We start from the raw sequence: 14,941 nt of genomic DNA on the forward strand, positions 1-14,941 counted from the left end.
GCTGAGAAGGGCTGGAATCGCTGGGAGATCTGGGCAGTCAAAAAGTCCTGACTTTACAAAGGCCTGCTCTTGGTTCAATATTCTGCTGTGGCCATTTTTTTAACTCTTAACTAATGTTTGAAGAAGGGCCTCAAATTTGTATTTTATTTTGTACTATGTTCCACAAGTTATATAGACAGTTCTGAAAAGAAAAGAAGTGATTTAGAAAGAAAAAAGTGTTATTTTTCTCTCACTTGGACTAATTTTTCATAAGCTCCACTTTTCTGCACTTAGCAAGCTATTAAAGTGTTATTAAAGTTCATAATGGAAGTTTTCAAGAAAGTATCTGTCACTTAACTTTCAATGTAAATCTCCTTTCAGAATAACTCAAAAGTAATAAAAATTAGGCCAAAAGCGAGAAACTCAGGGAAAGTGAATAATGCGTAAACTTAAGAAGAAATATAAATTTAAGTTTAGGTCTAGGTCTAAATTCAACTCAAATAATAGTTCAAGAAAAATACTTGTTTTTTTATTTCTTATTATAAGCATATTACATGTTTATTATGGGAGGTTTAGGAAAGAAATATGAACAATAAGAAGAAACTAAAAGTTACCAAAAAAGTCTTAATGAGAGTTACCAACCACTGTTAATATTTTGGTGTTTTTCCTGTCTTTACATATAAATTTATGAATTTTTTATACATGCATAGTTTTATTTGTGCATACTGGACTATATTTTAAATACCATTTAAACCTTGATTTTTAAATTTAATCATCTAATCTAGTTAGTCCTTCTATCTTTGTAATGAAATATTTTTCTGAAATCTAATTACAATATAACTTAATATAATTTTCTAATCCATGGACATATAGTACTGTACAATTAAACACTTGTCTTTTTCAGTCTCCAGAAGGATAAACAATACTAATTTTAATATTTCCTGTAAAATTTTATATTTCTCCAAGAACAATTTCTGGTTCAAAAAGTATGATTATTATAAGGCTTTTGATCCATATTTCTATTTTTAAATTAATTTTTATTTTTCAAAGTGAAAAACTAACACAACAAAAAACAACAAAATGAAACACCTACCACCATCCATTATATGCCCTAGCTCCCACCCCCTACCTCATTTCAGTTTTCAACTTCCACTAGTTTATTTTGTTTTGTCCACTTATCTGCTTACTTTCCTTATATTGACGATACAGGCAAAATCATGCAACATATGTCTGTATGTTTCTAACCCATTTCACTTTTCATAATCTCCCAGAGTACTTCCATTTTCTGCAAATGGCACCATTTCTTCTTTCCCTACAGATGCCAGTATTTCCCTGGGTGTATTGCACCAATATCCATGCTGACTAAACAATAATGAATATATTATACTTTTTTTTTAAATTTTTTTTTTAATAGAGGCATGTTTTATTTATATATTTATTTGTTTGTTTGTTTGTTTATACAAGCACTGGGTACAGTCAGAAGCATGGGAGGGTGAGAGAATTCACCAGAGCCAGAGCGGGGAGCAGAGCAGGCAGAAGGACCGAAGAACACTGCTGAGGGGAGCAGCGGGTGGCAGGAGAGGTCTGCGCACCATGTGGGACCCTCCTCCGGTGGCCGGGGAGAAGCCGGGGATCGAACCCGCACGGCAGAGGCCGCGGGCAGCTTCGCAACCCAGCGCTCAACCGCTGCGCCACCGGGGAAGCCCAACAATAATGAATATAAAGGTTTATTTTAAATTTTTGCCAGCTTAGTAGATAAAAACTGCTTAGTCATGTTACTTTCATTATATATTGCCAAGTGTTCATGTGTTTGACCTTTTTCTTTTTGATGAATGCCTTTTGGTCATTTTCTCTAGGTGGTCTTTGGCATTTCTCTTAATGTTTTGAGAGATATCTTTAATTCTATGTCTCTGTCTTCTCTTTCTATATGTATCTTTTATATAATAGACTGTGTAATACAGAATTTCCCTAAATAGTCAAAACCTTGCCAAGATCCTACTAACATGTTTTAAGAAATTTACAGGGTTGTTATGTTTCTCTATGGGGGTGGTTTTAAAATCTATCACTTTTTAAAAATTGCATCATAATGGTAGCTCTAAGGATTGTAATATTATTATCACATAAATTAGAATGTTTCATGATGTGTATAAATGTATGGCTACCACTGATAATGAGAAATATAGGGGAGACATTACTTCACATGTTCATTGGACATTTCTGTCTTTTCCATTCATTTCTCCAATTCTGGCAGTGCAATTAACATACTGAACATTCTGGAAATATTGTCTGCTTTCCTCCATGTCCTACACTGGAAGCATGATTTCAAAACAACCCAAGAGAACACAGAACATGTAATGCAAGATTGGGGCTTTGGATTATTGGATTATTCTTACCCTTTCCAATGTAATTTCTTCAAATTCATATTCAATTTCTGTTCCATTGACCTAAAAATGGTAAAAAAAATACAGAATGATTAAATTCATGTTGAGGAAAAGATAGTAGCAATTTTTAATAACACCTGGGGTCAGATTTCATTCTAGTTTAGAATAAACCATTTTCTTGGTATTAGTGTCTGCATGTCTTTATACAACTTAAATATAGTCCAAGCTACTCTAAAATAGGTGAGTTAGATCCTACAAAATAAAAATAAAAAAATAAAGCTAATTGTGTTCTTCAGAGTTTTGTACTTGGGGGAGATATAAAAATATATTGTGAGTTAAAATCAGGACAAACCCTCTAGGAAAAATATTAGAATTAAAGAGAAGTCATTCTAATATATGTTTAAATTTCCACAAGTGAACACTAAAATCTGACATTAAAAATCAGTAGGGGAGGAAGGGAGAAAAAAACAATCACTAGTAAGGGTAGCAATAGAATGTCAACCAAAGAATAGCTTTTCTTTAATTGACTCAAAATTAGATAATTTAGCCCCATTATCTTCTTGCTCTGCTTATTGGAAACCATCGATCACATGACCATGTCCATATACTTCAGCAGTAATAAGAAAAGAACAAAGTAGATGATGTTTGAGATTCCTAGGGAGAAACCATTTTACCTATCCAAACAATCCTTGAATCCTTTAAACTTAGAGAGAAAGCATTTAAGTATAACTCTATAACATATAATATATACCTTAGACTCAACAAATATGCCTACAGAACATAAGAACTGCCTCATAATAATTTAACAAATATTCAATTCCCATTTTTGTCCACTGCAGAGTCCTTTGCCAGCAAAACCACTGAGCAAGAAAATACTTCAGAGAGGCTATAGTAGAGATAAGTCAAATAAAACCAAAAATGTGGAAACATCTTGCAAAAATAATGCTTACTGATGGTATTACTAACTGCAAAAACTATCTCAAAATAAAAAATAATTGCTTCAACTATTTCAGTAACTTAATGCTTTTAGCTTAACTCCTCCCCATCCCCCTGCAAAAGGCTTAAATGCAAGTAGTTTATTTGCATGTCTAGGAATAAAATAAGTTACTCCATTTAGATACTTTAAAAAATATTAACTAAAAAATTAGCATTTTTATTTTCCTACTCTATATTAATATGTAAGACATGGATATTTTTTTCTTTCCAATTTTTTGCCAAATGCAGTGCTATAGCTCTGTACTCTATTACTACCATAATTCCTTCCAAAATTGATTTGTTTAACTTACATGTAGAAAAATAAATGTATGCACTACAACTGTAGAACATACAACACAAACATTAGGATGTGTGGCTACAATGGGAATTACACTTCCAATTATAAAATGACTTTTTTTTAAGATTTATTTATTTATACAAGCACTGGGTACAGTCAGAAGCACGGGAGGGTGAGAGAATTCACCAGAGCCAGAGCGGGGAACAGAACAGGCAGACTGACGAACTACACTGCTGAGGGGAGCAGCGGGTGGCAGGAGAGGTCTGTGTGCCATGTGGGACCCTCGGCCGGGGAGCAGCCGGGGATTGAAACTGCGCTGCGGAGGCTGCGGGCAGCTTCACAACCCAGCGCTCAACCGCTGCGCCACCGGGGAGGCCCCTTCCTTAGAAGAATTTAAACATAAGCTCTTAGAGATTGAAAACTCTACAGGGCCAGGACCAATAGAGTTTGGCAAAAACAGAAAATAATGAAGGAACACAGCAGGAGAAAATGAATGACTGAACGTAAGAATTTATTTATTTGAATTAAAAACACAGATATTTGTGGGTTCCTTTCCATAATATATTTGGGAGTAGTATCATCAACTGAACGTATAACTATAATCAGCGAATATAAAGAATGGCAGATGTTACTTATATGTGTACAATAGCCACTGAACATGTTTTTGATTTTCTAATTACATGAACTAATTGGTGAATCACATTTTACTGCATTACTATATTATCAAACAACCCAAAACCAAATTTGATTTTCTGGGCTTCAGTAATTTAATGACTCAAAGAGAAGGATTTGATAAGGCTAGAAAGCTTTAGCTACTTTATGGAGACTTTTTCTTCACATGTAAAAGTAAAAAGCAAACCTCAAACTGCCTTGTGTAGGTCTCCATACTAATTACTTTTTACTTGTATTTTAAAATAATTTTCCTTAGTGAATAAAGTGAGAAGATTGAAATAATGTGATGTGTTTTCATTCTCACAGTTTGGCTCCGTGAAGCTTTGCTCCACTGCTTCTCTAGTGCAAAATCCCTCCCATTATTCAAGGGCTGCAGACCCAGGAGTAAAACTCAGCTTTAGAGAGAAGAAAATAAGCAAGGCTCTGATAATAAATATATAAAGGCTCAGGGTGAAAGAAATTCTGTTAGGAAGTGCTTAAATGACGTAAACCACGACATAAACCAACGGTATTTCAACAGAATTTTTTAAAAAGATAATATAGCTTTTAAAAATGTATGTGGCATACATTGCATAGTTGTAATCTTACAAAATCTTTGCTTAACATTTCTATTATCATATAATCTGACTTCTGTATCCTAGAAGCCACATAAAAACATATCTTAATTGATATTTGAAAATTCCCTGGTTAGTTAGATAGGCTTATATTTACTACTAGAGTCATTTGTTTAAAACCCCCAAAATAAAGTCATTTTGATGAAAGTGTATCCAGGATCTCTTTATAAGAAGGAAAGATGATATCTGGGTTGGGAGGTAAACTTCCTTTTAAAAGAGGCACTAATGACTACAGCATTAATGTCTTCTCAACCATTAATTAAGGAAAACCTAACATGTAGAATTACAGGTGGCACTGTGGGAATTCAGGAAAAACATTTCAGAGAGTCGGTGAGGGAATTCAGGAAACACATTTCAGAGGATCTACAGTCTATTCTTCATTGCTAGGAAATCATGATCTGTATTCTGCCTAAGGGTCCCTAAGATAAGATTTTTTACAAGCTCATCTGGCAAAGACCTTGGGTGAAAGGATGAAGTAGAAAGAAGAACTAAGAATATCTCCATTTCAGTCAAAAGTACCTAAGATTTGGCAGTGACATTTGTGAAAATTTAGTGACTTTTTAAATGAGGATAGCAATACAAATTTAAATATTTTTGCACTTTTATGTAGAGGAATGGTTACTTATTGAATGGTACAGAGTTTATTTCTAGCAACAATTTAGTGATTCTCACTCAGGAAAATATAAAAAAAGCAAATAGATAATGAATTATGAATGGGATTCATCCTCTTCTGGCAAGTCTACATTCGATTGTCTTAACTTATCAATATATGTCATTCAATTATTCCTTAAAGGAGTTCTCTCAAATACATTTCTTTGTTCTTGACCAGTACTGTGATGTTTCAGCAGCCTCCTACTGTTTGGTGCTAGTAGTTTGGGACCCTGGGAAGTTGCATGACCAGGTTTCCAGTTAGCTCAGGTTTGACACTGTCACTTAGAGTGTGTTCTCCAACTTGAAGACTAAATAGGAGACATGACTGGCAGTTTTGAAGACAGGGGAGGTCAATAAAATAATGGAATTTCCCAGTTTTGAAATGTGCTTTTCTTGATTTTTCTAAACCTAATCGTTCTGTGGTGACAGCTGGTAGGTTTCCATGGTGGCCAGAAAATCAAATGGATGCCACATGTTGTCCTGTTCTGGGCATGTAGCCTTCCTGGCATCATATGGGAGTTAAAACAAGAGAGTGACCCACTCACATTCAAACTTGATATTTAAAATTCTAATTTCATAAACTTTGGATATTTTACATACTTTTTTCTCTCTGATAGCCTTTAAATTCACTCTCATTTTTTTTCTTCAATGCCATAGTCACCGCCTACCTGGATGATGATTTAGCTTCATTTTGAGATGTATTTTTATCTCCTCAAAAGAGATTTTTCATGAATAACATGTGCAAACTATTCCAGGTTTTAATGTTTTTAATTGGAACCTTAAGTAATGATTCTCTGAAAGTTTTTGGTTTTGCTGCACTTCTGATTTCACTAAAACTAATAGCATATTCAAATCAGAGATGAATGAATTTTTAAATATTTCCATGACAAATATTATAACGTGTGGAAATAGGTGAAACAGAAATATCAAAGTGTTGGCTTATTTAGAATAAACACAATTCCACCCAGTGAAAAATTATTGAGCATATATTATACGCCAAGTGGTATGACAAACCAGAAAATATTTTACAATATGGCGCATATTCTCAGGAAACAGACAGTTCTTATAGAGACACTAAACATAAACATATTAGGGCCTGGTACAAGTATGATATCCATTATACAAAGTAAACCAGTTTCACACCCACTTTGTCACTATATGCAAGTTTTCTGCAGTCTTAATGACTATTTCCTGTGTATATAAATTGAATTTCAGTAGTATAGAATATGATCTGATGACATACTCATTTTACCCCTTATTATAAGTGATTATGACAGAGTAAACAAGACATCTCTGTATCTTACTGTTATAGCATAAAAATCTGTCATTAGTCTTTAGGAGCTATGTGATGTTCATGAACACCTTGTGACCCCCAGAGCAAGACAGCACCAGATCACTCTGCTTCATCAGTGGCTACAGCATATTAACAGTGTCTAGCGCGTGGATAGCACTCTGACTGTGCGAATGAAGAAACAGTGAATCAATAAATGAGATTTGCTAGATGGGTAAAGTCTGATGATCTCTCAGAAGATCATGGTTTCTATAGGGCCCAGGCCTTTACACATTCTCAGTTTAGGTATCTTGCCCTCCAAGATCAGCTCTTTTCATGAATACTCGCTATAGAGTTACAACCATCATCAAACACCCTGTAAATCTACACACACACACACACACACACACACACACTTGCATTCCTCTTTCTTAGTTCCTTGTCAATATTTAGCTTTCCCTTTCTTCTTATTGGAGGATCTCTATTGCAAATGTGTCTTGATGTCTTATTGCTTCTTACTTTAGAATCTCTTATGTATACTCTGTTGTGATAAGCAAGTAAGAACATGGGTTAGTCAGTAAAAAACCCCAAGAGTTTGAATCACAGTTACAATATTTATGAGATCTGTGAATGTGGGCAATTTCTTTAAAGCCTCAAAACCTCAGTTTCCTCACATGTCAGATGGCACTAACAATAGTACTTCCCTCAAATGCTAATTAGGGAGATTATATAATTTCTGTAAAACAGCATACAACTTAGGGGTAAAATAAAATTTAGCTATAATCCTTTACAATTTTCTCATGAAATTCTTGGAAAGAATAAATGAAGTTACTTACTCAAATATTGAATGTTTACTGATACCCCAATAATATACAGCATCATTTAATAAACACATATACTTGCTTTCTTCTACAAAATTCAACAAAACCCTTTTCTATCCCAAACACCTTTTTCCTGGTTCCATCAGCAATCATCTTAGCTTCCTCCCCCATACCAGATCAGTGTGGCTTTCACTGTTAGCTCTGTTGGACCACTCTCTGTTGCATTTTCATTTTTACATCCTTCTGCCCAGTCTTGGCCATTATGTTGCTCTGCTATTGCCCTTGCTCCCTTATGGATGCTCTCAATGCATCCCATTTTTCATGAAGATAGAGATTATCTTACTCATTTTTACCATCGTGGCTTCTCAAATCATGCCTTGTTCATAGTAGGTTAAAAAATAATAACAGTACAAAACACAATAAAATAAAACAAAACAAACAGTCAATTATAAACCAGAGACATCCTGCAGGGGAGGCAGGGGAGAGGAATCGGAAGGAGGGAGATGTGGTGATGGTGCACAGGTGAATTGGTGGGGGAAATTCTATGGGGACCACACCTGAGAAAAGAAAGCAAACAATGTATAAAAATGAACACCGATGTAAAATATATACAAGTAAATAAACATCTTTAGAACCAAGTTACATGAGATCTCCAAAACTGAATTAACATTTCATGCTTCTTTATCTTCAAATAAATATTTGCAGCCCCTAACAACTGTCTTCCCCAATGAACTACAACTTGAATTTATCTCTCCATCTCAGGGAAGTTTTTATACACTTGCATTGGCAAATTCTAATTTACATACCTGCTACTTGAAATAAAACATAGCATTTACTAAGCTCTCACCAAGTGCTATGATACTCAGTAAGTCCAGGACATGAAGAGATGAGTGAGATACAGTTTGTGCCCTGAAATAATTCTGTGTAGTACAAAGTGAGGTAGCTACTATATAGCTGTCTGTAGAGAGACAGACACCTGCAGAGGTGACATCAAGGAGGGAGCAGGTGATGGCACCTGAAGGGAATCAGAATTCATGGAGAAGGTGATATGATCTGAGTGTGTTCCTGGAAAGGCATTCATCACATTGAGTTGGAAAGAGACCCTCCTGCCAAGGTAGAGAGGCAAGCATTCAGCACTTCATAATGCTCTGCTCAAGACAGTGCAGGCCTCGCTGTCAGAAGACACTGCAGTCTTCATTCTCTGATTTAACATGCTGGAAAACTTTGGCGAGCTCTTGTGTCTTCAATTTTCTCGCACGGAGAGATGATCCCTTTGAAGAGCTTTCCTCCACATCCATTATTTAAATCATGTTTACTTTGTCCACTTGGTCAATGTGTATCCAACCCAACTCATTATGAATTTTTCTTACTTTCTGCTCCAACGATACAATCCACAACTCAAAATTCTACCAGATGTTAGTTCTCTAACTTCCATGTCCCTTCACCTTTAACCTGTGAGGTTCCACATAAGGGAGGAAACTAAACAGCAGAATCACCCTCTCTCTTAAGCTGCACTTGATGTCACCATCAGCAACCTATACTACTTTTTTAATTTTATTTATTTTTATTTTGTACATCATTGTTCATTTTTAAACAATATTTGCTTCTCCCCTGCCAGGTGTAGTCCCCACAGAATTTCCTTCCCCAAGGCACCCGTGCACCATCACTTCAGTCCCCTGTGCTCCTTCCTCCCTCCCTCTCATCCCTCTCCCTCCCCCCCTGCAGGATGTCTCAGATTTATACTTCTCTAGTTTTATTTTGCTGTGTTTTGTATTGTTATTATTTTTTTTACACTGATGTATTTTTTGGTTCCCCTATATTCCTGCCGTAAGTGAACTGAATATGACCCATTCTACTTTTACTCCTCAAAGATATCGAGTATTCTGGACAAAACAAGGGGTAGCTTTTTCTCTTTGATAAAGGAAAAAGAAAAAAAGATAAAGGTGTTTTGCTCTACCTCAATCCAAAAGAGGAAAAAAACAAAACAAAACAAAACAAAAACAGAAAAGCAGTTGTTCACTATATCCATCTTTTTATCACATTTAACTTGAAATGTTTCTGCTGAATGGATGAAAAACAATCAAGTACTTAAAAATAGACCCACATGGACTTTCTCATCAGGAAGAGAGCATCATTAGATAAAGCCTGAAGATTCGCAGCACACGACAAAGCTCTCTATCACTTTCTCTAACTAATGTCCCAACTCCTAGGCTATCTCCACTGCCTAAATTGTGTTCTCTCTTCATATTAAAATGAATTATCATAGAAAAATGAAAAACTTAGATTCAGGAATCCAGAAGGCCAGAATTCCAATAAAAGTGCAATCATTTACAAGCTTTTAGAATTCATCTTTGCAATGTATTATACACCTTTCTGTGTCAGTATTGTTCATTGAAATGTTTTAGAAGAAAGCAATAGATTTTCTGTTGAAGCTCTATAGAACACCTGTTTTGATCTCAGGTATACATCTGGTTATTTTATGAATACCTCATTTATTATGAGGCTGTTTTAAAAATATGCAGTTTTATAAGACAGTAACACTATTTATTGTTTTTATTAATACAATCTATAAAATAATTGATATTTCAAGTTAAGATTCTAATTTTGGTAAGAAAACAATTAAATGTATTCTACAATAAACCCTGATTTCAAGTTAAAAGCTAATCTTAATTAAACAAATTTCTGAGATCAAGGAGCTGCTAAGTCACAACTTCTACCTAAGAGTGAAAAATTAACCAATATTCTATAATCATTTATATTTTTAAACAATTTTCTTCTGGTTTTGTTGTTTTCTCTGCCTTTGTTATTAAGACTTTCTAACACATAATTTGGGATCAAAAAAAGTGGCCATAAACTTAATAATTATGTTTTTTATTAAATAAAAAAAAAACTATAGTTTTTTTTTTTTTTTTCCCAAAATTAAGCAGCTTTTAACCAATAACATTGGGATTAAAATTTAGTGGTGCTTCTGTCGGGAGAAATCAGGGAAGATAATGTAGGGCTCTTATAAAAAGAAAATCATTTCATATATATCCCGTTTCTTCTTGATTAAAGATTCCTGTAATGAAGGTAAAATAGTCACTTAAATTCAGAGCTGGGTTTGTCTCTGATTTGGAAATAACACATCTTACCAATTTTGCTACCTTTTTTTTAGCACCATATGCTAGAGAGTGTAATAACAGGTGTTTTTAATGCTTTCACTTGGCAGGCTTTTTGTTCTTTAGCTTTAAATATTCTCAGATTTGGGCCTCCCTCTTGGGCAATAGGTTAAGCACCACACTAATGAAGCAATCCACAGCCTCTGCAGCAGGAATTAGATCCCTGGAGGCCACAGAGTAACCCACATGGCGAAGCAGACCTTTTCTGTCTCGCCTGCTGCTGCCCTCAGTGGCGTATTTCAGTAGATCTGCCTGTTCTGTTCCCCGCTCTGTCTCTGGTGGATCCTCTCACCCCCCGCATCTCTGGCCTGTAGCCCGGCTCTTATATGCATAAATAAATAAATCTTAAAAAAAAAGTCTCAGATTTAAGGATGCTTCCCATGAGCAGTAAAGGATGCTAAAAACACATTTGATGAATGATTGTGAAGTCATAGTGCACTGGATTTTTGTCCTATCAAGTCCCATCCTTCACCTCCATACACCCAAATACAAGCCACTTAGCCCACTGTAAATCAAGTGTTCAAGAGAATTAAGAACTCAAAGAACATGACCAAAATATTTAATGAAACAAAATCAAAGAGTGTTTTGAACCATAAGATGAAACTTCACAAATAGGATGATGTTGGGAGGTATATTTTCTCTTATTATATAGTACAACTAAAGAATGGGGCACAATTTCAGTGACCTCCACTTCTTCATTGCCTGTTTTTTCCCTCACAATCCTGCACCTGGTTTGTGTTTCACCACCATTTAAAAGCTGAGTTCTTAAGAATCAGTAGGGACTTTTTCCTACATTTGAATACAATGATCTTTCCCTAGGCTTTCTCTTCCCTGGTGTTCATGCATATTGGACACTCTGAAGGGACCACCGATTGAAATTCCCCCTTCTTTTCTTTCATGTGTATATCCTCACTGGTCTCCTCCCTACAGTATTTTTTTTTTCTTCCAGGTATGACCATTTTGCCAACATCTGCCCCCTTATCATCATACAATCTTTACCTGAGTTGTCACCTCAGTTATTTATAAGGGCATGCCCTAATATCATCCCATTCTCAAAAATTCTAAAACAAAAGTAATCATCTTGCCTAATTACAATCATCTTTTCCTCCAGTGTACTCTCTATATCTGTTAAGAGCATCCTCTATTTAATATATAGGTTTTTCATACTGTTACCCAAAAGTAGAGTGTTCCTATGAAACCTCTGTAAACCAAAATGGCATGAAGCAAAGAAGGAATTACTACTAACTTAGATGGAAAAATATTATTTTATATTTTTTATTAAGGTATTAGTTTATAATGCTATACAGGTTTCAAGTGTACTGGACTATGAATGGGGAGCAGCCCATTGTGCATATACACCACATGTTCTATATCCATCTATATAGGACATGCGGATTGTTTCCATATCTCAGCTACTGTGAACAGTGCTGAAATGAACATCGGGGGACATGGTACATAAATCTTTTTGAGTAAGTGTTTTCATAATCTTCTCGCTGAGAGTGCATGATCATATGGTAGATAGTATTTTGATTGACAGAATTTTAAATTTTTTGAGGAAACTCCATACAGTTTTCCATACTGGCTGATGGTAAATGGTATAAATGATTCAATGTCATTTTGAGGAAACTCCACATAGTTAGGAATTTACATTCCCAACAACATTCCCTCTTCTTTACATCCCTGCCAACACTCAAAATTTCCTGATTTTTTTTTTTTTTGGCAAAAGCTATTCTGACCTGTGTGAAGTGACATCTCATTGTGATTTTGATTTACATTGACCTAATGATAAGAAATATAAACCATTGTTTCATGTGTCTGTTGATGATCTGCATGTCTTCCTTAGTGGGCTGCCTATTTAGACCCTCTGCCCAATGATTTTGTTGAGTATCAGGAACTGATCATGTATTATGGATGTTATTAACCTGACATATGGTTTGCAAATATCTTCTCCCGTTCAGTAGACTGCATTTAAATTTCAATAAATGCTTTTTTCAGGGCCTCCCAGGTGGCACAGCGGTTGAGCGCTGGGCTGTGAAGCTGCCCGCAGCCTCTGCAGCACCTGCTCTATCCCAGGCCGCCGGGTGAGGGTCCCACATGGCGTGCAGACCACTCCTGCCACCCACTGCTCCCCTCAGCAGTGTCCTTCGTCAGTCTGCCTACTCTGCTCCCCACTCTGGCTCTGGTGAATTCTCTCACCCTCCCGCGCTTCAGACTGTACCCAGTGCTTGAATAAATAAATCTTTAAAAAAAAAATGCTTTTTTTCACTATGGAGAAGATTTTATTTTGTTGTAGCCCCACTTTACATTCTCATGTTTCTCTTGCTATTGGAGACAAATCAAAAACGACAGCATTTAGATCAGTGTCAAGAGCTTATATCTTATGTTTTCCTCCATGCGCTTTATGGTTTCAGCCCTTATATCCAAGTCTTTAATTCCTTTTGAATTAATTTTAATATATGGTGTCAGGTATCATATGGTTTATGAACAGTACATTATTCCCAGAACATGTATTGCACAATCTTTCCTTGCCTTATTGTAAGATATTGACTCCTCTGTTGTCAACTGGTTGTCCATATTTGTGTGGTTTTATTTATGTGTTTTTTATTATATCATAGATTTCTGTGCTGGTTTTTATTTCAATATCTGGTTTGATTACTGTTTTGATTACTACAGTTTTGTAGTATGAAGTCAGGAACCATGATAGTGCTATTTTGAAATTTTTTTTTTCCTCAGAATTCTTTTGGATATTTAAGGATTTCTATGGTTCAGACAAAATTTAGAATTTTTGGTCTACTTCTATGAAGAATACATTAAGATATAAATAGAAATTACATTGAATTTATATATGACTTTTGTAAAAATGTTCATTTTGACAATATTGATTCTCACAATCCAGAAGCATGAAATATCCTTTCATTCTTTTCCATCCTTATTCCTGAAGCAGAGTTGAATCCAGCATTTTTTCCTATTCATGTGTTTTGATGGAATAGTTCAATCCATTCAAATTTTAAGTGGTAAATGGCATGAATGATTCAATGCCATTTTGCTGATTTTTTGTTATATTTGTAGTTCTCTGTTCCTTAATTCTTTCTTTCTCTTTCTGTGAAAAATCTTATATTTGTCTTTAGTGGTATTTTTAAATTTCTTTTCATCTTCCATTGCATTTTTTCAAAAGGTTTTTTGGTGTGGTGGTTACCACAAGGTATATATGGTCTGTACTATGTTGATAGCTAATAATATTTTAAACATATTTCAAAATTCACTTTTACCCCCCTCCATGTTTCATATATTTGCTGTCTAATTTTTCATTTATTTTATATAATTCCCTTGACTAATTGTTGTAGCTCTAATTAAGTTTATCTCACTAGTCTTCACTCTGCTGTAGAGGTAGGTAGTTCACTACATTTACTCTGAATACCTTTCAAAGTGATATATTTTCCTCTTTGGTATGTTTTCCTGCTTTTACTTAGTGCCTATTCATTCAGTTTACATGAATGTCTTTAGCTCTTCTTGCAATTCCTGCTTATTATTGATAAACTCCTTTAGCTTTTGCTTATCTGGAGAACAGCTAATGTGTCCTTCAAATCTAAATGACAGTATTACCAGATATAGAATTCTTGGTTGAAAGCTTTTTTTCTTTCATGAATTTGAGTATGTCATGCCATTTTCTTCTGGCCTGCAAGTTTCTGTTGAAAATTCTGCTAAAAACCTTTGTAGTGTCCCTTACATTTAACATACTCTCTTTTTCTTCCGATCTTAAGATCCTCTCCTTATCTTTAATTTTTGCCATTTTAATTATGCCTTTCTTTGCATCTCCTTGGTTTTCTTTTATTTGGAACTCACTGTGCTTCTTATCCCTGAATGTCTGCTTTCTCACCCAGACTAGGCAAGCTTTCTCCTTTTAGTTCCTCAAATGTTTTTTCTGACCTTTTCTTTCTCTCCTTCTTCTTTGGTGACCCCATAATTTGCATGCTATTTCTCTTGAGGTTGGCTCATTGTTCACTTAAAGCATCTTCATTTTTTTAATTTTTTTTTTTCATTTTGCCCCTCTGAGTGAGCTCTATTGCTTTGTTCTTCAAATCATGTATTTGTTCTTCTGCTTTAGTCAGTGTGCTATTTATT

At 35.1% G+C, this 14,941-nt stretch overlaps 1 protein-coding gene across 3 annotated transcripts in view; it reads right to left on the reverse strand.

Moving 5' to 3' along the window:
* Positions 1–14,941, reverse strand: part of LOC119255682 (disks large homolog 2) — an 811,058-nt gene that overhangs the window by 681,831 nt on the left and 114,286 nt on the right. For all 3 annotated transcript variants that reach the window (XM_054699571.1, XM_054699570.1, XM_054699569.1), the window contains exon 3: positions 2,373–2,423. In XM_054699571.1, coding sequence (XP_054555546.1) covers positions 2,373–2,423 — 51 coding nt within the window. The remainder of the gene's footprint in view (positions 1–2,372; positions 2,424–14,941) is intronic.

This window comes from Talpa occidentalis, unplaced genomic scaffold, assembly GCF_014898055.3.
Source record: "Talpa occidentalis isolate TD23 unplaced genomic scaffold, MPIMG_talOcc4v2.1 talOcc4.3, whole genome shotgun sequence".
Classification (NCBI taxonomy): Eukaryota; Metazoa; Chordata; class Mammalia; order Eulipotyphla; family Talpidae; genus Talpa; species Talpa occidentalis.